The sequence below is a fragment of the Canis lupus genome, chromosome 16 (genome assembly GCF_048164855.1).
Source record: "Canis lupus baileyi chromosome 16, mCanLup2.hap1, whole genome shotgun sequence".
Lineage (NCBI taxonomy): Eukaryota > Metazoa > Chordata > Mammalia > Carnivora > Canidae > Canis > Canis lupus.
The window spans coordinates 4,852,369-4,872,971 of NC_132853.1; the positions used below are offsets into that span (position 1 = coordinate 4,852,369).

Here is a 20,603-nt window from a genome sequence, read left to right on the forward strand (position 1 = left end):
ACTTCAGACTCAGCTGCTGTGATGGGGTGGTACTCCACTTCTGCTTCACCACTTATGGCCCCTTGTTTGGCTCCTGGGGCTTCCTGCACGGCCCTCTACCCCACTCTCCAGGCAGCCCTTCGGTTCCTAGGAGACCATATCCTTGCCTCTCCATCGCCTCTCTCTGGGCCTGCCATTTGCTCCAGTGTGGTCTCATTTCTCTCTGCTGCAGGCCTGGAGACTTGAGGCATGAGTCTGGCAGTAGTGCTTATGCTCATCATTGCCATAACACCTTTGGGACAGTCGCTTGAAGTCCCTCTCACTTGATGTAGGATGAGGGGGAGCACCCACCCTCCCTGTGGTAGTGGTGGCCAGGAAGTATATCATAAGGACCACTCATTCCCCCTAACCCAGAATATTTTTCTACACTTCTTACACAGGCTATAGATGGGCCATCAGCTATTGTAGAATCTGTTTGGGGCCACTCTCCTATAGGATGGTCCTGCACCTTGCTCTAGAATGCAGAACACTTGGCAGGTTTTATTTAGCCTTTTAGCCTGTGGAGTCTCAGATAAAACCAAGGGAGAATGTCTTTTTTGCTATACTTAAAACATCTCCTTTTGTTTATTCCAGTTGTGTGGTTTTGTCATTCTATAACCCAGAGTCTTTAAAGACTACATAGAACAGATGAAGTGGTTTCAGGAAATTAGGGAAGACCCCTGGAGCTCCCAAAACGCATCTGTAGATTACGAGCATCCTAGATTCCCATGAGCATCATTTTCAGTACTTCAAAGATTTCTCTTTCAGTCTTGCTCAAACTGGCAAGATTTTGGGAAGGGGTTCCTGCTTAGTGTCACTTGCTTGGAGAATATTCTTATCTTCCTGCCATAAGTCCTTCCCCACATTAATCTAGCAGGTTGGTGGCTCCCAGTGACCAAGGTATTGGCTCAGTTTGGAATGCGGGGGCTTTGCTGGGGTAGGAGAAAGTGTGGGTTTTGCTGACTTCCTTGTGGTCTGCAGGTGCATTCACCATGGAGACCTTAGTGAGGTTAGGGCTTCTATGGCTGCAGGCCTTAAAAGGCCACTGTCTGGGATGGAAGAGAAGGGAGGGGTGTTGGTCTGAGTTGGGCAGATCTCAGGATGCCAACTGGCTGTATTTGCCGGTTGGTGGAGCCACACACCAGGTACTAAGTAACATTGCACTTGAGCCACCCTATGCCCCCTCCCCTGCATTTTCTTCTTTGATGCTGTGAATCAAACCTCTGTTTTACACCAAGGAGAGCTAGTTCCACATATCTGTTGGGTTTATTCCTTCCTCTTCCTCTCCTTCCATATAGGCAGAGTGTGGTTTTGGGGTGGAGGGTTGGGAGAAACGGCTGGTCTCATGGCCTGCTTTTGTCTCGGTCCCAACTAGTTTAGAAAAACGATTGCTCAGCATTGTCCAGCATGTCTTTCCAGAACTCTTTGCTTTGGGTTCTGGATCCAAGACCAGTCATCAGTAAGGCCAGATGGACCCTGTTTTCATTTACCATCAATCCTTATGTCCTGGACACTCCATTCCAGGTATGTGAGGAGGCCTGGCTGTGATCTGGGCCAAGGTTGAGATATTCTCACCAAATAGTATACAACTGATGACCTCAACAACCGACTAGAGGTTTGGGAGAGGGAATCGAGAATTCTTACCTAGTGCCTGATATGCAACACCTTCCAGATCTAGATTACCTGCTGGTAGAGTGTTCTTATGAGCAGTCTGACTCTGAGCCTCATTTTCTCCTCTCCTGTGAAGTAAGAACAGTCCCTCTTCACAGGGCTGCTGTGAGGGTCCCATAAGAAAACATTAAGTCCATTTCCAAGCACAGAGTAGGCTGTAGTAAACATCTGTCTCTCCCCAACTACATCTTTGCTAAAAACAGCTCTCCTGTGCAGAAGTGATACCATTGAGAAGAGGGTTTGCTGGGTCCAAAGATGTGTTTCTAAATTTTGATGCATACGTGTGTCCATGTTTGGTACCCACTTTCCAAGTTGCTCTTCAAATAAATTGAATAAATGAATACTTCTGTACATTGAGTACATATTTCTCCGTTCACTTGTCAACATGGAGATCTTTTTCATATTTACCAATCTGATAGGCACTGTGTAATGGTTTGTGCTTAATTTAATGTCCCTCTCTGGTTCGTACTGAGGTAGGCATCTTTTCTTGCTTACCGGCCATTTGTGTTCTAATGTGTTTGTGTACTTTACAAAGTTGTCTATCATAGCACTTGTATCTTTTTTTTTAATTTTACAGAGTTCCTGGTATACCATGAATATTAATCCCGTATTTTTCTCTTTTTTTAAGATTTTATTTATTTATTCATGAGAAACAGAGAGAGAGAGAGAGGCAGAGACAGAGGCAGAGGGAGAAGCAGGCTCCATGCAGGGAGCCTAATGTGGGACTCGATCCTGGGACCACAGGATCACGCCCTGAACTGAAGGCAGAGGCTCAATCACTGAGCCACCCAGGCATCCCATTCCCATATTTTTCTTGTTTGATGTTTGCCTTCAATCTCTGTCATGTTATTTTTCAGAGGGCAGAAAATGTGGGGTTTTCTTTAGTCATATCCCTTAGTCTTTTCCTTTTTTTTTAGTTTTGGGGTTTCTTTCTATGCCTAGAGATGACTTCCCAGCCCACATATCTGTTTTTCTGGCAGCTACTGTGGAAGTCGGACTGGAATGAGAGAGACAGAGGCACAGGCCTCCTGGCTGGGTGGGGAACCTGTTGCAGTAGTTGCAGGGAGAGGAGACACTAAGACAGAGAAGAGGGCTTATGGATGGATGGATTGGCCTTGGCATGGCAGGAGGAGAAGTCCTTGTTTTTGACCTGAGCAATTGATAAATGGTGCCTTTTGGTGAAAGGGGACCAGACCTGGGGGAAGGTGTTTCAGGGGTTGGTTGCACTGTCTGGGAGGTGGCTTCTAGAGCATTCAGTGAAGACATTTAGGACATGGCTGGATGTAAGGAGGTGAAGCCCCAGAGGGCCTTCAAGGTACTATTTTGGGACTCTCCTAACAATGTAGGTGGAAACCAAAGATGAGAGTGTGATGTAAATGATTTTGGTGTCTGTTCCTGATGCTGAATCTATTCCTGGTTTTACTCAAAAAATCTCTGCTGTCGGAGGTCCCAGGAAGGTATCCTAAAACAATAACATACAGTGTAGATACAGCCAAAGCACTGATGGCTTTTATTGCAGATTTGTGTCATTATAAGGATAATCTGGGAATATATTAAAAAAAAAACCCTCCCTTTTATATACATAAAACATGCTACATGGTACACTTTGTGAGAACGCTGAGGTAATAGGCACACACCCAGACATGGACAGTACCAAACGTTCCAACATCTCGCACACCCCCATTCACACACCCACCGGGGCAGTCTCACCTTCTTGACTTATCTCTTGCTCCCTGCTTGGCAAGAGTCCCGGCAGTACTGAGTCTGACACTTCGTGGCCAATAGGACTCAGAAAGCCACCATGCTGCAACACACCAGCCAAGGGGTCCGGTGGCTCCTGAATACTCAGGAGCTCACAAGAAGTGGCCAGTTGTCAATTTTGTGGCATCTGTTCTCCAGAGAAGTGTCGTTTGGGGACGAGACATAGACTCTCGTCGGCCTGAGAGCTTGGGACCTTTGGTCTGTAGCCATTTGGGGGCCCCAACGATCGCGTGATGACTTCTTTTCAGTTGATTATCTCCTGGGCAAGGTAGATTATTATTTCTGTGATGGTTAAAATGACATGGAGGCTAAAGTGTGAATGGAACATACAAAACTGCGAATACATTATCTATGTGGCTGGGAGTTAGCTTTTGGGCCTGGCCTTCCCTTTCCTGACCAGAAACCTGGAGCCCAAATAGTTTTCTACTCAGAGGCTAAGGAATCTTGCCTGGAAAGAAAGGATGTTATGACAGAAAAGGTAAGGAGTGGGTAGGAAGGGGTACAGAAGAGCAGAGAAGGTGCCTGGAACCGCAGTGAGTGACCAAGGACTTACACACAGAAGGTATTTCCTGCATGGTGTTGGATAGAGGAGTAGGTGGATGGATGGGTGGATGGATAGAGGGATGAATGGTGAAAAAGACCTGAGAATGTAGGGAAGTACAGAAATGGAGAGGGGAGGGAGATTTTGAGATTTGATCAGGTGGCCAAAGGGGTTCTTCAGTGAGAAAGGAGAAAGAACCCCCATGTGAGTGAATAGCATGTAGATGCTCCTGGAAGAATCCAGACATACAGATGCCAAGGATTATTCTTTGAATTGGAGTCACACAGTCTGTGATTGGCTCTTAGACTCGAGGAACACAATGTGAATGCAATGCTTTTCTTTTAAGAACAAAGCTCTTGGTAACAACTTCAACATCTGAGAATTGAATGCATGTGTATTTAGGTATATAACCAAACTTATATATGTATTTAGATATAGTACACGTGGCATATATCTAAGTGCATATATTATGTGCTGTACACATACTTGCATAAGGTCAGCTCACGCACATGTATATTATTATGGTATTTTGCAGTTGTGTTTTTGTCATTGGGAATTAATTTCCTTAAAGAGGGACTTGTGTGTAGTCCTGTGCTGTGTGGAAACCCTAGGGGATCTCTGATAGAAAGAAAAGCAATAGGGACAGAGGATACTGTGTCGATTCCATTCCATTATCTGCCGTGGTGACTTGGGAAAACAGAATCCAGTGGCCCCGTCCTCCCGGCCCCCCAGTGAACTGGTGGAGAGTTGCTCCTGGTGCTGGGGCCAGCGTGGTCAGGCAGGCTCCTAGTGGCGGCCATGAGAGGTCAGGAGGGGAGCTGACTTAGTGGAAGGTGTTGGGGTTGGGCCGGATCATCATCACCACTTTCTTGAGCGAGTAGGAGCCTCCTCGGAACTCAGCCCAGTAGACCCCATCCTGGTAGCGGCTCCGGTAATGGCCCCCACGATACCAGACCCCATTGAGGTTGGAGTGGGCGCAGGCGTTATACCACCAGCCTCCCTTCTGGTAGTGGGCGCAGTTTCCTGCAGGAGACAAGGGAGGAGGTCACAGGGAGGCGGCAGTTTTACCCATGTCACCGTTTGCTCAGGGACTCTAGGAGGGCCCTCTCTAGCAGGGGGTGTGAGGGGGCAGAGGGGGTGCATTTGGAACAAGAATGCTGAGAGGTGGGCGGGGCTTCAGATCTGCTCCAAGCTCTGAGGCTCAGCCTTGTAACCAGGGAAGTCACAGAGCCACTGAAGTGTCATGAGCATGGTGCCTCCCACACAGGACAGCTGTGGGGATGAAACAAGAGCACATAGCTTAAGGGTTAGCCCAGGGCTTGTGCAAGGGGAGTGCCTGGGAAGGTCTGAATAGGAAGTAGAGATGATCTGGGCTGGGTTGGGGGAGAGGCCAGTGGGTTCTTAGGAATTTTTTAAGAGTTGCAGGTGTTGGATCAAGACTTTTTATAGGGCGACAAAGGAAGTGTTTAAGATGAAATGCTCCTCTCTTTCTCTTAGCCTGTATTCCAGCCAAAGATTCTTTTATGATTTCACAAAAGAAAGATATTTTCATAAAACTTTTGGCACTATCACATCACGCTGGATTTTGCTGCCAAGGACAAGCAGTTCGGAACAACAGTAAAAATGTGGGCAAGGTGCAAACAGGCGTGCAGGGGCACTGGCCTTCTCAGGAAGGAAGAGGAAAAGGAGCTACTGGATGCTTGGGCTGGTCTTAGTTAAAAGAGGGGACCCCCAGTTTCCTGAGCCAGCCTGTGAAGGGGTCCCCCATTCAGGGAAAGGGCTGCCCCAGGCAAGTTTGTGGGCTGTGGCCCAATGGAGCCAGTGGCCCTGCTCCAGCTGAGGTCTTGAGATGACCCGATGAGGCAGCAGGCTGGCTGAGGCAGAAAGTCAGGGGACGCTCAGCTCAGACACCCAGAGCCTCTGCAACCCAGGTATTCCCAGAATTTTTGTCAGGCTCCTCTCTAGGCCATTGCTCAAGGTCACAAGGACCAAATGGCAGTGCTGGCTTTGCAGAGCAGAAAGAGCCCTTGGCATGCCACAGCTGGCCTCCCGTGTGAGTGGAAGGCCCTCCTGAGCTTGCGCTGTGTGCCTCCAGGAACAAGGAGTTCATTTCCTCGCATCCACTGTCTGTGCTGCTGGACAGTCTTGACAGCTGGGGTCATAGAACAGTATTCTCCCTGCTGTCCATGGTGACCTTCAAGAAATTCTATACTGGCCCTTGTGTCCCCAAAATCTGACCAGCTCTAAGGATCATCTTCCTGCCTTGCTCTTCCTGGAAGCCACAGCAGCCCTGGCCGAAGAAGACATACTCCTTCCTCAGGGTTCCCTTCAGTGCCAGTCAGAAGAAAGGTGTCTTAATGTCCCCCAGTGGTGAGAGAACCCAACAGTCTGCCAGTGTATGGCTGCCATGGGGGTCTGGAGTAAGGACCTCACTCCTCCATATGTAGGTAGTGCCTCCAGAGCTGGTAGTTCCTAGCACAGTCCTTAAAGAGGAGGGAGTAGCCTGCAGACCAGGACTAAGGGGAGGGGTAGGAAGGGGGCCAGTTTTGCTCCTGAGAACAGACAGCCTTGGCCTGGAGGTAGGGTTGGCCCCTTGCTGACTTTGCAGGCCTTTGTTTTTATGTTTTGGTAAAGGCTTTTTAGTAAAGACCTGACTTTGAGGCATGTGACCCTGGACAAATCACTTCATGTCTCCTACCTGGTTTCCTCTAATAGCTCCCTTACTGCACTGCATTACCAGTACATTGCTAGTGATAGTAACCACAAAGACAGCCCACTTGGGTTCAGCCCTGTTTGCCAAGTCCCGGTCAAGGCCCTTGAGGTACATTCTCTTTGACCTCCTTGCTACTCTGCAAGGTACACATTTGTCCTTATTTCTGGATGTGGAAATGAGCCCCAGAAAGATTAAGCAGCATGTCCTGGATCACATGACTGGTGGGCACGTGGCCAGCATTATTTCCCAGGTGTGTGGCCACAACACCTGGTGCCTCAGGCAGAGAAGTGATGTGAGCACTTGGCTCAGAGTGGCCCACAGATGTGTAATTTGTACACCTCTTTACCTTTCCCTTTTTGTAAATCCCACTTTGATCCAACTTTTGTGAAGGGAGTCTGTGGGCAGTGGGCAGAGGAGTGGGCCTTCAGCGAGCAGGAACAGGGTTGGGCCGCCAGGCCCTGGGACCTTCCTGTCCTCAGACCCTGTGTCAGAAGCTCTGGCTTTGGCCGACCTAATTTCCCTACCCTGTGCCTGGGTTTGACTCTACTGGTCCTACCTGTGTAGACATCATGGTCTCTGTCCAGAGTAGTGAACTGCTTGCCATTGTGCCACGTGAAGGAGTCACCAGCGTTGCCATGGTAGCGCCCCAGCCGCAGCTTATAATACTCGCTCTCAGGCTCCAGGCGGAAGCTGGCGTATTCTGCAAAGACTTTGCGGCCAGACCAGTCCTCCATGGTCACCAGCAATTTGTAGTTGCCTTGGTTCGTCAGCCAGTAGATATTCTCCAGGCCCAGCCAGTACTCACCATCAATGTTCCCAAACCCTTGCTGGGGAAAACGGAGGAGAGCATTCGTGAGCAATACACAGTGCCCTCAGTCAGTGGGGCCCCACTCTGGGATGCTCAGTCCTGGACAGAGGAGACCAGAAATGGGCAGAGCATAAGGCAAGCCTGGGTTTAAATCCCTACTTCTATACTTGGCTGCGACTTGATGGGTCACTTTGCCTGTCTGAGCCTCAGTCGGGCATCCTTCAAGACTATTTAAAGAGTGCCTACTGTGTGCTAGGCATTGTATGAACATAGGGGACACTGTGTCACCTTCCCTACCAGATGGCTGTAGGAACACACACAATGTGGTGAACTGAGAGCCCAACACAAGAGCTCCTTGGACAAATCTGTACCTTTTTTTTTTTTTTTTTTTTTTTTAAATCTGTACCTTCTTTGAGCATCAGTGTCCCTCTCTGGGAATGGGCTGTGTGTGAGGGTCTCGTGTAAACTCTAATGCACCAGACAGGTATGAGATATAACATATGCATGCCACATTCACCTAGGCGCTCCTTTCTAGGTCTAAAATCAGTGGTTTTGTTATTGTTTTTACATTTAGTTTAAGGAATCATCAGCCAGGTGGTGGCACTCAAAGTCTTAAAAATAGATGGGCTTGTTAATGATAATAGCTAGTATTTAGGGAGCAAGTACAGTATATTGGCACTGTTCTCAGGACTTTACATAAGTTATTTTATTAATCCTTGTGCTGAGTCTAAGAGCTAGGTACTATTATTATCCTCCCTAAAATGAGTGAACCAAAGTCTATAGAGGCCCAGGATCACAGAGAACCTGAGGGTGAGCCAGGATTTGAACCAGGAACTAACACTTAGACTCTCCTGCCTCTGAGAAAAAGGATATGGCAGGAGGAAGAAGGGGTGAAGGAGTGGGTCTTCAGGGAAACCTCTCCATTAGGAAGAAGAGGATAAGGAGAAGAAACAAAGATACAGGCTGGGCAGGAGGTAGGTTGGGAGCAGCCAGGACACACAAAGCCACGGGCGAGTGTCACAGCCAGGGTAATTTGTAAGCTTCGGTGTCTAGGCTCACTGCTCTGCCACCTCATAGTTGTGCAGCCCAAAGTGAGTTATTTCACCTTTTCATCTGTAAACTGGGTCCATACTAGTATCTCCATCATGGGATTGGTGTAGAATTTAGTCCCTGGGGACCTGCCCCCTCTGGGCTGTGAGAACAGGTCTTCCCCTTGGAAACCCCAGCTAGGAGTAGGATGCTCCCCAGACCAAGCCTGGGGTGAGGGGCCACTCCACACCAGCATTTCTAAATTCCCACCTTGTCTGTGGGCCTTGTGTGGTCTGCACATCTAACTCCTATCTTACAGCAGTTGCCAATGGCAAGCAGGGAAGGTGTTGCTGCTCCCCACCATCCTTGGAGGGTTTGCAAAAAATGACCCTGTCAGTGTCTTTCTCACCTCAAGTGTTTATTGCATGTGGCCACAAAGGCCCCAACAGATCAGCGTGCACCTTCCCTCCAAGTGGCTCTCTTGCTGGTTGTCAGCCTCTTGGGGTGGCCCAGTCACTTTGTGGGCAGCACACACAGGTCCTGGGGTTCTCACCTTATATGTCTCCCAGTTCCTGAAGAAGTTGACAGAGCCATCCAGGCGCCTCTGGATGACGGTCCAGCCCCCAGGGTCATGTCTCTGGTCACACCACACCTGCATGAGGCGGTTGGTATTCTCTGGCTTCACCAGGTAGATGGAACTGGTATCATGTCCATCCTCCAGAGCCTGCAAGCAGTCTCTCCACGGGCCTGGGGACACAGATGTGTACACATTATAGACCTCCCTGTTCCCTGGCCACAGTGTCCCATTCTTGCCCACCTCTCACCCTGGCTATACCCTCAAGCAGGCACAACCTCCAGCAGGGCTCCAGCTGAGAGCTACAGGCCTGGAGAGGAGACCAATTTTAGTTTTGTAAGTTTGAGAAAGAACATGATATAAAGGCAAGAGGCCAGGGCTAGTGATCAGGGTGCCTGGATTCCCTGCCCACTTTTAGCTCTAACTCCATCACACTGTGATTTGGGCAAGCTTCCTTACCTCTGCAAACTCTCAGTTGCTCTGGTTTGTAGAAGGGAGATCATATTTACCTCACACAAGGTTGTAAGGCTTGTTGAAATCATTTGTGTGGAGTTCCTGGGGTGATTTACCTTTTAGGCTGGTCATATTGTGCAAAGAGATGTGCCTACCAACATGCAGCAGTAGGGATCACAGTATGGATTGGCAGTGTTTGGGTTCCGTCAGCTCTGCACTGGGCAGGGAGATGGGTTACTGCTCTCGTGAGTCCTGAGGGCTGAGGTTGACCCACGCCATGTCTGTTCTGACTCCACCTTGCCTTTTCAACAATAGCACTTAGGGACAATTGTAGTCTTTAGTGATGAACTTCCATGGAGTCCTAGTACCCAAGTGGTATCCAGAATTCGGCCACGTAGCCAGGAGTTTCAGGGTATTTCTGAGATGCAGACACTGGCCTCCAAACAGCTTTTTTTTTGGGGGGGGGGCGAGGGGAGAGGGGACCCAGTCCTACTCAGCCCAATTTGTATATTTTCCATAGGAAGTCCAGTTAGAGCCAGATGCTCAGAGCTCATACATTCTGAGGTCACTGCTTTATAAGCACATCCACAGACTTGCTTGATGTCCGGGAAGCCTCCCAGTCCATGGCTCTCTTCTCAAACTGAGACTGGGTGGGTTCTCTGATTTTTCTGAGACTTCACTAAGCTTGGGCAGCCCAGTCAGAAGGAATGGGTGCTGCTGGGGGTCTGAACAGCTACTGTAAACCTCTCCCTGCCCCCTCGACCCCCATACCTCTCCTAGCAGTTTCATGGTAGTTGGTCCTATCAGCAAGGAGGCTGAAACTGGAATCTCCAAGGTCCAAAGAAGCTAGGTTCCTCCTTATTTTTAAAGTTTTATTTTTTTAATTTTTTTATTCATGAGAGATAGAGAGAGAAGCAGAGACACAGGCAGAGGGAGAAGCAGGCTCCCTGCAGGGAGCCCATTGCGGGACTTGATCCTGGATCCCGGGATCATGCCCTGAGCTGAAGGCAGACGCTCAACCGCTGAGCCACCCAGGCGTCCCTAGTTTCTTCCTTATTGATCTCAGGAACCTTCTGAAGTTTTTCAAGACCTAGCCATTGAACTACATATTTTAAAAATAAATATAATTGCCACAATTTGCTCCAGCTTCTCTTCACAATAGTCCTCAAATCGAGAATGGTTAAGACCAAAAATACTGATGCAATTCCATCTTGTTCTTTCTGTGAACGTGAATGTTTATTCTAACAACTATTTATTGAGCCTCAGCCTTGGCAGGTACCGAGCTGGGTTGTGGAAGCCTAGGGCCGGGTGGGGGCTGCTCTGATGCCCAGCAAGGGGAGAGCTGACCTCGCCAGCCTTCTCTCAACTTGAATTCCTGTGTATTCTTGTCCTTTCTCTTCTGCGTGTCAGGGAAGGACATTGGCAGCAGGTATTCTCAGCTTATCCTCTGTGGATCTAACTTCTCAAATTCCTTCCTGGTTGTAGTTGGGCTTGGTTAGTCTATAGATGATGGTTAAATGAGAAAAGTTTTGGTTTTTTTGGGTCTTGCCAGGCAGCTCAGGTGGGCTTCTCCTGAGCCCTCGCTCTGTGTTTGAGCATCCCCACCAGAAACCTAATGGAAGAGCAAGAGAGGGGGGAGCAAGAGCCTAGTAATGCACCTTGAAGAAAGGTGTGCATAGGTGTTTACCACTGACAGTTAACCCAGGGTACTCCTCCTTCATCCTTCAGGGAGAGCTTCTCACCAATTTACCTGTTCACCAGCCCTCTTCACCCTCAAGGGATGGGGCAGGGCCCCAGGCACTAGCCTGGGAGATGTGGCACAAGCTGCTGCTTCTCTCTTTGCCTTGTGCCTCTCCCATCCTAGGGAAGGGGAGGCCAGACCTCCAGAAAGAGCACTCAGGAAAGAGAAAAATGTTTTGCTTGTGTTCAACCCCCAGCCCCAGGGACCAGGGCAGAGAATGGGAGTCTGTCCCCGACAGCTGGAGCAGAGCATACAGCAGGCATGGGAGGGCTCCCAGCTCTTTCCCAAGTGAGAAGCACAGGAGAGGCTGTTTGATGGGAATGCTGGTGACAGAAGGCCCGGTAGAGGCCTGCAGAACATCACCCCTTTAAAACAAGCAGCCAGCCCCCTTACTGCAGGGCCACTCTGGGGCTCTGGTGGGGTTCTCAGAGGGACAGTCTGGCTTTGAAGGAGGTACTATGTTGGAAGAGGCTTTGGAGGCACTTGGGAGAGTAATGGGTCAGTCTCTCAACTCCCAGCCTGAGCTGCTTTTGTGGGTGCCATCAATTGTTTCAGCTATACCACTGACATTTCTACAACGGGCCCCCCCCTTTTTTTTTAAGATTTTATTTATTTATTTATTTTGAGAGAGAGAAACAGTACAAGCCAGGCAGGAGAGGGAGTCACACAGAGGGAGCAGGAGAAGCAGACTCCCCACTGAGCAGGGAGCCCAATGTGGGGCTTGATCCCAGAGTCCTGGGATCATGACCTGAGCTGAAGGCAGGTGCTTCACCAGTTGAGCCACCCAGGTGCCCCAAGGGGTCTTTTTAAAAGGTAAATGTTAAGGGGCACCTGGGTGGCTCAGTCGGTTAAGCACCCAACTCTTGGTTTCAGCTCAGGTTGTGATGTCCTGGTTGTGAGATCGAGCTTCTCATCAGGCTCCACACTCAGTGTGGAGTCTGCTTGAGATTCTTTCTCCCTCCCCCTCTGCCCCTGCTCTTGCTTGTGTACATGCGTGTGCTCGCTCTCTTTGTCTAATACATACATACATACATACATACATACATACATAATCTTTAAAAAAAGGCAAATGTTATAAAGTGTGAGGTAGCTAATAGTCACCCATTTGACAGATAAGGAAATGGGAGCATGAGGACATGAGGTGACACCCCTGATCCAGTGTCTGAACCCAGGTGGTCTGGGTGCTCCAGAGGGAACTCCAGGGTGGGGGGCCCAGGCTGACTTATCTCTGTGTCCCTAAGCCTATTTTTAATCTGCTAGTCAGCTGGGTTTAAAAAATAAAAATGTACACTTCTTTGTAAAGGCATTAATACCTTTCCAGACTCTTTATTGGTGATTTATTTTTCTTTGCTTACCTTTTGGTGTCCTTTGCCCATTTTCAACTATTTTAGTGTCTTTTTTTAATGTAGGATTTCCTTTTTTTTTTTAATCTTTAGGGTAAATCAGGCAGTTCTTTCCTTTAAAGCTTTTAGGTCTGATGTCCTTTCTAGAATCATGGAGTAGGAATAAACTAGTAAAGAGACATTTAGTATCACAAAAAAAATTCCCTGAGTCCCCTGCACTCTGCACTTGGCATGATACTCAGGACCCATCAGCTTCCATCATCAACCACATTTCCAGACAATTTTTCCTCCAAAACCCTTGCAGAGCAGCACACTACCAAACCTACACCAAAACACATGCCCTTTTCTTACATTAAAGGCACCAGTGACAAAGGTAAGAAAATTAAATGAGGGATCCCTGGGTGGCTCAGTAGTTTAGCACCCGCCTTTGGCCCAGGGTGTGATTCCGGAGTCCTGGGATCGAGTCCCACATCAGGCGCACCGCAGGGAGCCTGCTTCTCCCTCTGCCTGTTCCTCTGCCTCTCTCTCTCTCTGTGTCTCTCATGAATAAATAAATAAAACCTTAAAAAAAAAAGAAAATTAAATGATAGATGAAAATGAGTCAGACAAAATACTTAGCATTGAAACACTGGCAGTAGTAAAACGATCAGGGAGTGGACAGTGGCAGCAGTGAGACTATCATGTGGCTCCATTAAAATGGCTGAATCAAAATGTCCTACTTTGATGAGAAATCTGTAACCATGTGAATACATGAGTCAGGAGCCCTCAGCTCAAGTCTCGGTGGCCTCATCGCCTTATAGTGTGTATCCTTGGGAAGTTCCTTAGGCCTCAGTTTCTTCTTCTGTACACAGAGGGGATGAACCCACCTGTTCTGGGGGTCTCAGGAATACAAGAGCACCCAGCATGAGGCCCAGCTAGATCAGTGAGGGTTCTTTCTCACTCTTTCCAGTGCTGGATGAAAGCTGATGCTTTTGATATCGCCCACTCCCCCAACCCACCCTCACCGAAATACACACAAGCAAGTTACTGTATTTGCTTTTCAATTTGCAAGACTAAATATACAATGGTGTACTGGTAGATGTTTTCCGCAAAGCACATTTAAAAAGTCACAGTTTCAGCAGAGAGACCCCCAAAGAGATACCAAAATGAAGAATGGAAATCTTTTTTGTCAATGAAACTGCATTTTTAGTCTGCAGTGGGCAGAGCTCTCCCTTTGGAACAGTGCAAAGTGCCCAGGCAGTATTTGGCTTGGCTTCTCTTCTGAAAGGGCAGCGTTGCTCAGAGTGCCAGGCCAACACTAACTCGGCAGCACCAGGGCTCTGAGTGGAGTAGCACCCGACCTCATCTCTATAAAGACCATATTTACGCTCTTGGTGGAGCTGTAGCCGGAACGTTCCATGTGAAGGGAAGTACAGTCGTCATGGCTGAGCTGAGTCCACGTGGTTCCTTAAAGAAGCAACACGGGGTGTGGAGAGCACACAGGACCAGAGTCAGGAGGCCTCAGGAAGAAGGGATATTGGCAGTGGGAACACAAAGCATATGGGTCTTGGGCCCCCAAACCCGACATCCAACTTGGTGAGGGTTGGAGTGATCGGGTTTGGATGCCTGAGCCCCTTCCCTGCCTCTTTCTTCCTCTCTAGGGTTCTTGCACACAAGGAACATGGCCCACCAGGAAACCAGGAATCACTTGTTGATGGCTAATGCTCAGTATTCCCAGTAAAGTACCTTTCCCATAAAGCTGGTTTGGAGCCTGTAGCCAGGCCAGGCAAACGTCAGTATAACTGCCTAGTCGCAGTTTCCTCTCTGAGTCTGGGGCAGGCCAGGTCAGCCTGACCTGCCTACTTCTGTCCCATGGAGAAATGAGTTTACCAACTACATCAACTGTCAGGGTAGTCATCTCTCCTGCGAGGGAAACGTGGCCCTGTGAATATCTTACCAAGCCCACTGGCTGCACCCTGGAGGCAAGGAGCTGAGAAGTGAGTAAATGGCCACGGCTCTTCTCCCTGGCTGCTCCTGAGGCATGTGGAGAGGAGCAGGGTCCTTCCTGGCCGTTAGCTGGACCACACCACATGGCTGGCCAGCAGTGTGACTGGCCTCTTTGACCCATAAGCCCGCATCTTGGGACTTGACCACCTGAGGCTATGCAGAGGCCCTGTGGCCTGTGGGAAATGTCCTAGGGATGTTTTAGTTCATACGTGGGCACTGGAGAGAGGCTTCTGTGATAGCACCAAGACACACTACTTTTTTGTGAGAACGGTATACTGTTTTCAGTTACTATCAGTGATGATCTGTCTTTCCAGAACGTCTTTTTGCCACTCCCTTAAATGTTTTTCTAACCAGAGAAATGACTAGTTGTTGAAATTGGGTCTGGAATTTCTTACCCAAATTAATCCATCTGAGAGCCAGGGCATGTGGACTGCTTAGGTGTGAGCCCTGCCCTGGCCTGCAGCAGGACTCCTCTGAGGGCAGGAAAGCAGACACCAGGGAGGAGGGTTGGTAAGGAAGGATTATAGGTGCTGCTTGAGCCTCATTTATCCAGAAGGTGTGGGGAAATAATATTTTGGTTGTTAACATGTATATTCTATGTCAATCACCACTTTTCAATGAACCAGAGTACAAAACAATAAACACAGAAACAGTTGGTGTGTTCCCAAAGGCATCTCAAGTTCCTATGGGGCCTGAGAGCCGACATCGTGGTTATTTCTGGTCCTTTTGGGGAAAGGGTCCAAATGCTTATGCCCACTGTTGAGGCTGCTTTAGTCCACAAATGATGGACAGGCACAGTACCTGGGGCCAATGAGTTTATGAAAGTGTTTGAGGCCTAAAAAAATTTATTGGCTCTGAAATATGAAAAGAAAACTGCAAAATCAAAATTTAGAAGTACTTAATTTAATTTCTACAAAGTGGAACATCTTGTCAGGTTCATTAATTGTTAATTTTAGTCTTCATAAAAACATTACTACTTTTGAAAACAATTTGTAGGTTAGAGTTTTCTCACTTCCCAAGAATTCTTGAACATGCCTGATGTTTGCCGAGAAATCAGAGCCAGCCATAAATTAATTGTGTTACTCTTGGCCAAATAATTTCAAAAGCAAAATTTAAAAAATCCTTTCAAAATTTTTACAGTAAAAGTTATATTAGATGTGTGGATTTCAGTGGGTGTGATACACTGTGAGACCTCCTAAGTAAGAGCTCCCGGCGTCCTCCAGGAGCTTTTTAAAGGGGTCCTGTTTCTGCCAATTTGATCTCAGGATAGACAGACATTGCAGCATTGCCTCCCAAAAAACACTTTCTTTTTTTTTTTTTTTTTTTTAATTTATTTATGATAGTCACAGAGAGAGAGAGAGAGAGGCAGAGACATAGGCAGAGGGAGAAGCAGGCTCCATGCACGGGAGCCCGACGTGGGATTCGATCCCGGGTCTCCAGGATCGCGCCCTGGGCCAAAGGCAGGCGCCAAACCGCTGCGCCACCCAGGGATCCCCCAAAAAACACTTTCAAAAGTGTTGTGCCCACTCCTGGGTGTCCCATCAGTACCTTTGGGCAGGGGGAGAAATACGGGCTTTAAAGCAATTTAAAAGAGGAAAGAGTTTAGCCCTACAGGGGCTGTGGAGCTGGCTCACCGGCTCGGCTCACCGGCTTGATTCACCATGGCTCCCATACTCCTAGGGGTAAAGCCCTGGGGCTCCCCGGGTTCACTGGTCAGTGGTGCCCAGGGCTGCCTGAGGGAGGGAGGTCCCTGGACGTAGAGGTGGGCAGTGTACCAAGGCTCCCGGGGTATAGTGATGAGAATGAACAAGCCTCTCTCAGTCCAGGGATTGATGGTGTGGTTCTGCAGGCACATATGGAAGAGCTGATCAGATCCATGACTGCAATCCACAAGTGCCACACCGGTGGTGTGCCTGTGATCTGCCATCCTGTAAACCCCTCTGAGAAAGGGAATCAGCCTATGGGCCTGTGCTTAGAGAACCTATGTTGGCTTGCTTTCTTTCTTTTTTTTTTTTTTTTCTATATTGGCTTTCATTGATCACCTTTTAATTTTTCAAATGCTCACAAACTCCTCTTTATATAATCTTTTCTATGATTTTGCTGCAGCTTAAACCAATTGATATATAATTTCTAGTATCTCGTCCTTTCTCTTTATGAAAAGAGGGCATTTGCCCAGTGCCACACATGGTCTTCATGATTTTTGGTTGATTGCTGGCACTGGTTCTGAGAGCTTATCTGCCGCATCCTCAGCCTCCTCAACTCCTCCTCCACGAAGTCCTCCCCAACCCCGCAAGAGCTACTTAATCCTCCTTGGGGTTCCCATAATGCCTAGATATCTTTATCTTTACTGGAATATAGTAAGAATGATGACTGCCATGTATCTAGAGCCTTTCGCCTGCCAGGTGCTTTACACATGCTTTCTCTTCATCCTCATGAGCACCTGCAACAGTGAGCAAACTAAGTCCTAGAGAGACCACATGGCCAGAAAGGGGGAGGCTCTGGGGTTAGAACTCACATCTGCCTTCTGGGCCTGCTTCTCCGTGCTGTGCTGAGTCTGAGTCTGTTTCACCGTACTAGGATTGTTTGGGGTTTCGTCTCCTTGTCAGTCTCTGAGATCCTTCTGGGCAGCAGAAGGATCATCCAGGGCATGATAGCGTGTCCGTCCAGCCAGTCTCGCCTTCTGGACCGAGTCAGTGCCCCACATACCTTCTCCTGTCTCCATCTCCTCACCACTGTGAGCTGTGTTCCCTTTGTCACCTTCATTCTATTCTTTCTAGTTTGAGTATCAATGATAAGTCCATCTGGAAACGGGGGCCCCACAGCTGCGGATAATCAGGTTCAAACCAAAACCTGGGAGAGTTGGGACAGTCTGTAGTAGAAAGTTGGCATGTTGTCTGGGATAGACACCAAAAATCCAGGTGATTGGATTGCCTATTATTTTGTGTTTTTTTTTAAAAGATTTTATTTATTCATGAGAGAGAGACAGAGAGAGAGAGGGGCAGAGACATAGGCAGAGAGAGAAGCAGGCTCCATGCAGGGAGCCCGACGTGGGACTCGATCCCGGGGCCCCAGGATCAGGCCCTGGGCTGAAGGTGGCGCTAAACCGCTGAGCCACCTGGGCTGCCCAAGGATTTTCTATTCTTTTGAACATTACTCTAGACAGACCACCGAAGGATATCTTAATTTCAACAGTTAGAGGGTGGTTTTTGTTTTTAAAAACATTACGTTTGTCATTTAAACTAAAATTTTCTTTTGCTTAGCAAAATTTCTCTTAGATACAGAGTAATTTTAACTTAAATCATTATATTAAAAATCTGTTAAAGGAAAATCATGCATTCATTTGAGAAAAGGATTCCATAATACCATCCCAGGTCTTGTGGCTCTGCTGGCTCATCTTGAGATACAAAGCCAGGATCATCAGGCTCCTTTTTAATGTGCTCTTTAGATCTTAGTCCTTACAGGGATAGCTGAAGTTGAAACCTGACTTTTACAGCAAGTGCTCTACTGATTGCACTCCATGACCCTAACCACGCTTGTTTTAGACACCAGGTAGTGTGATGCTACCTTAATTCTCTGTTATCAATCTTTTTTTTTGGGGGGGGGGGTGCAGCATCTCAAGGTTACAATTGAATCTACCACAGAAATCCACCACAACAGTCTGTCTGTTTGGCTGGGGAGCTGGCTGCAGATGCCTGAGCTCCAGGATTTTCCAGATTACTCTCAGTTTGCCAAGTGCCAAACTGTTGGGATTTCTAGGCCCCAGATGCCAAATCACCACTGTAAATAGTAACAAGTTGAGAGTTTATCCTTTGGGGCTTTAAAGAGCCTGAGCATTTAACTGAATGTCTTCCTTAGAAAATGCCCGAGTAATAGAAGGGAGAGCTTGCCATCACACTCAAAAGGCTCTCTGTGATCCGTTCCCTGAGCTATCCAGGAGAAAAGAGAAAGAAAGCAAAGCTAGTAGGAAGATGACCCACCTTGAACCCAAATGGTCTTTGTTTATGAAGAAGCTAACGAAGAATGCTCTTTGAAATATCACTGGATTATGTAGTCTGTAATGAATCTGAGAATCTTATTTTGTTCAACAATAACATTTCAATAACAAGACAGCATAGTACAGTGAAAACAGCATAAGCTCTGGAGGCAAGAGACCAGGGTTGGGTTTTCCATCAGCTTCTGAGAACTGAAAGGCAGAGCCTATGGTGGCTACAGCCACTCTCACACCCTCATAAAACCCCTCCAACTCCCCACAGAGCTTCAGGCTCAGAAGCCTAGGTATCAGAGTTGGTCTGCACATGGGACCAACAATTTCCCACCTGGATCGACAATTACTTGACCTCCAGAAGGAATGGAAGCCACATTGTCTGTTTTAAAACCACAATCTAACATACATATTTCCTACCTCACGGAGGTAAAATATAGGAGGGAAAAGCCATCTAGGAAAACACTCATGTTCAAGTTGCCTGTGCCTCTCTGGCCATAGGGCATCTATTGGTAGGAATGGGTCTCTGCGTTAGTAGTGAAACAATGCGGTTGCCAACTGGTGTGGCCCCAGGAACAGAGCACATCTGCTGATTTTTATATATGTAGAGTTAATATCTTTAAAGAAATCAGATCTTCAGATTTTCCTGGATGTTGAAATGCTGAGTACAAATACACCCAGAGAATCTGTCCAGCTTAAAGACAAATTAAAGATCAGATTTATCTGCAGTTTTAGTTGGGTCCATTTACTGGAACTCAGGTGCATATTATGATTTCTGTGGAAGAGCTCAGTTTTATTTATTTAAAAATTTTTTAAATTACATTTATTTATCAGAGAGAGAAAATGAGCGAGCAAGAAAACATGAGCAGGAGGAGGAGCAGAGAGAGAGAGAGAGGGAGAAGCAGTCTCCTCTGTGAGCAGGAAGCACGATGTGGGGCTCGATTCTGGGACCCTGGGATCATGACCTGAGCTGAAGGCAGACATCTAATTGACTGAGCCCCCCAGACACCCCATTAACTCAGTTGTAGAGATTCTGCAGTATGATGCTAACTCAGTTCTGCTTTATCTCTCTCTTTTCCTTTCTTTTCTATTTCTTTCTTTCTTTTCTTTTTTTTTTTTTTTTTGGTATCTCAGGGTTATATGATTTAGTCTGCTACGTAGTTCACCACAATAGTCATTTGTGTGACTGATAAGCCAGTGTAGATGGTTGGTGTGGTTGGCTCCTCCCAGGCCTGCATAAGGGGGAGGCATGATATTGATGAGTTTGCAGTGACAATGTCTTATATTGTTAGAACTGTGAGAGTTGTAATAACAAATCCACCAACTCTGTTCCCAGAGCTCTTTTACAAGGAGCTGCTTGGAACCTAGTACATGAAATAGTGATGGAGGGTCACATCTCAGGCAGCTGGCACCTGAGGCCAAGTCCAGCATTTATAGAGTGATTTTCACACCAGTTCCCCTCTAGCCTTTCTGTGGAAATGTGCAGTGTCCCAGAATGGTTAAGACAGGCTTGAGTTTGAGCCTTGGCTGAGCCACTTACTAGCTGTATTGTCTTGGCTAAGTTACTTAATCAGTCTGAACCTCGATATCCTGGAACTTACAAGTCCAGGGACTGATCTTGGCTCTGTCACTGACAGGCCCTGGGGTGATAAGGCCCCTAACAAGCTCTAATCTTTTATGATTGTATGGTCCCTTCTTTACCCACTGAGAAACAAACTGAGCTGATTATGTTCTCAATAGAGAAAGCAGCTAGAAATGCCTACTACTTTTGGTTTTTAAGGATTTGTTGCAGGCAGGGCCATGCTGTGGCTGTTGGTGCTAATACTGCCTTTCCTCCTCTGATCGCTCTTGAGGGCGGGTGCCACAGCAGGAGGGCTGGCATGTGCATGGCTGTGCCTGTGCAGAGCTGAGGGACAGTGCCTCAGGCCTCCTGGACCATCTTGGGAGGAGGCCAGCACTGAGGCTCCATCCTGTCCATTTCTG

At 47.7% G+C, this 20,603-nt stretch overlaps 2 protein-coding genes across 15 annotated transcripts in view; one reads left to right on the plus strand and one right to left on the minus strand.

Annotated features, from left to right (window-relative positions):
• RALGPS1 (Ral GEF with PH domain and SH3 binding motif 1) overlaps positions 1 to 20,603 on the plus strand; it is a 294,614-nt gene that overhangs the window by 150,759 nt on the left and 123,252 nt on the right. The window lies entirely within an intron of this gene.
• ANGPTL2 (angiopoietin like 2) overlaps positions 3,177 to 20,603 on the minus strand; it is a 36,237-nt gene continuing 18,810 nt past the window's right edge. For all 3 annotated transcript variants that reach the window (XM_072777980.1, XM_072777981.1, XM_072777982.1), the window contains 3 exons: positions 9,095 to 9,288; positions 7,261 to 7,531; positions 3,177 to 5,014 (listed from right to left, as the gene is read on the minus strand). In XM_072777980.1, the coding sequence (XP_072634081.1) occupies positions 4,815 to 5,014; positions 7,261 to 7,531; positions 9,095 to 9,288 (665 nt within the window). In that variant the 3' untranslated portion in view covers positions 3,177 to 4,814. The remainder of the gene's footprint in view (positions 5,015 to 7,260; positions 7,532 to 9,094; positions 9,289 to 20,603) is intronic.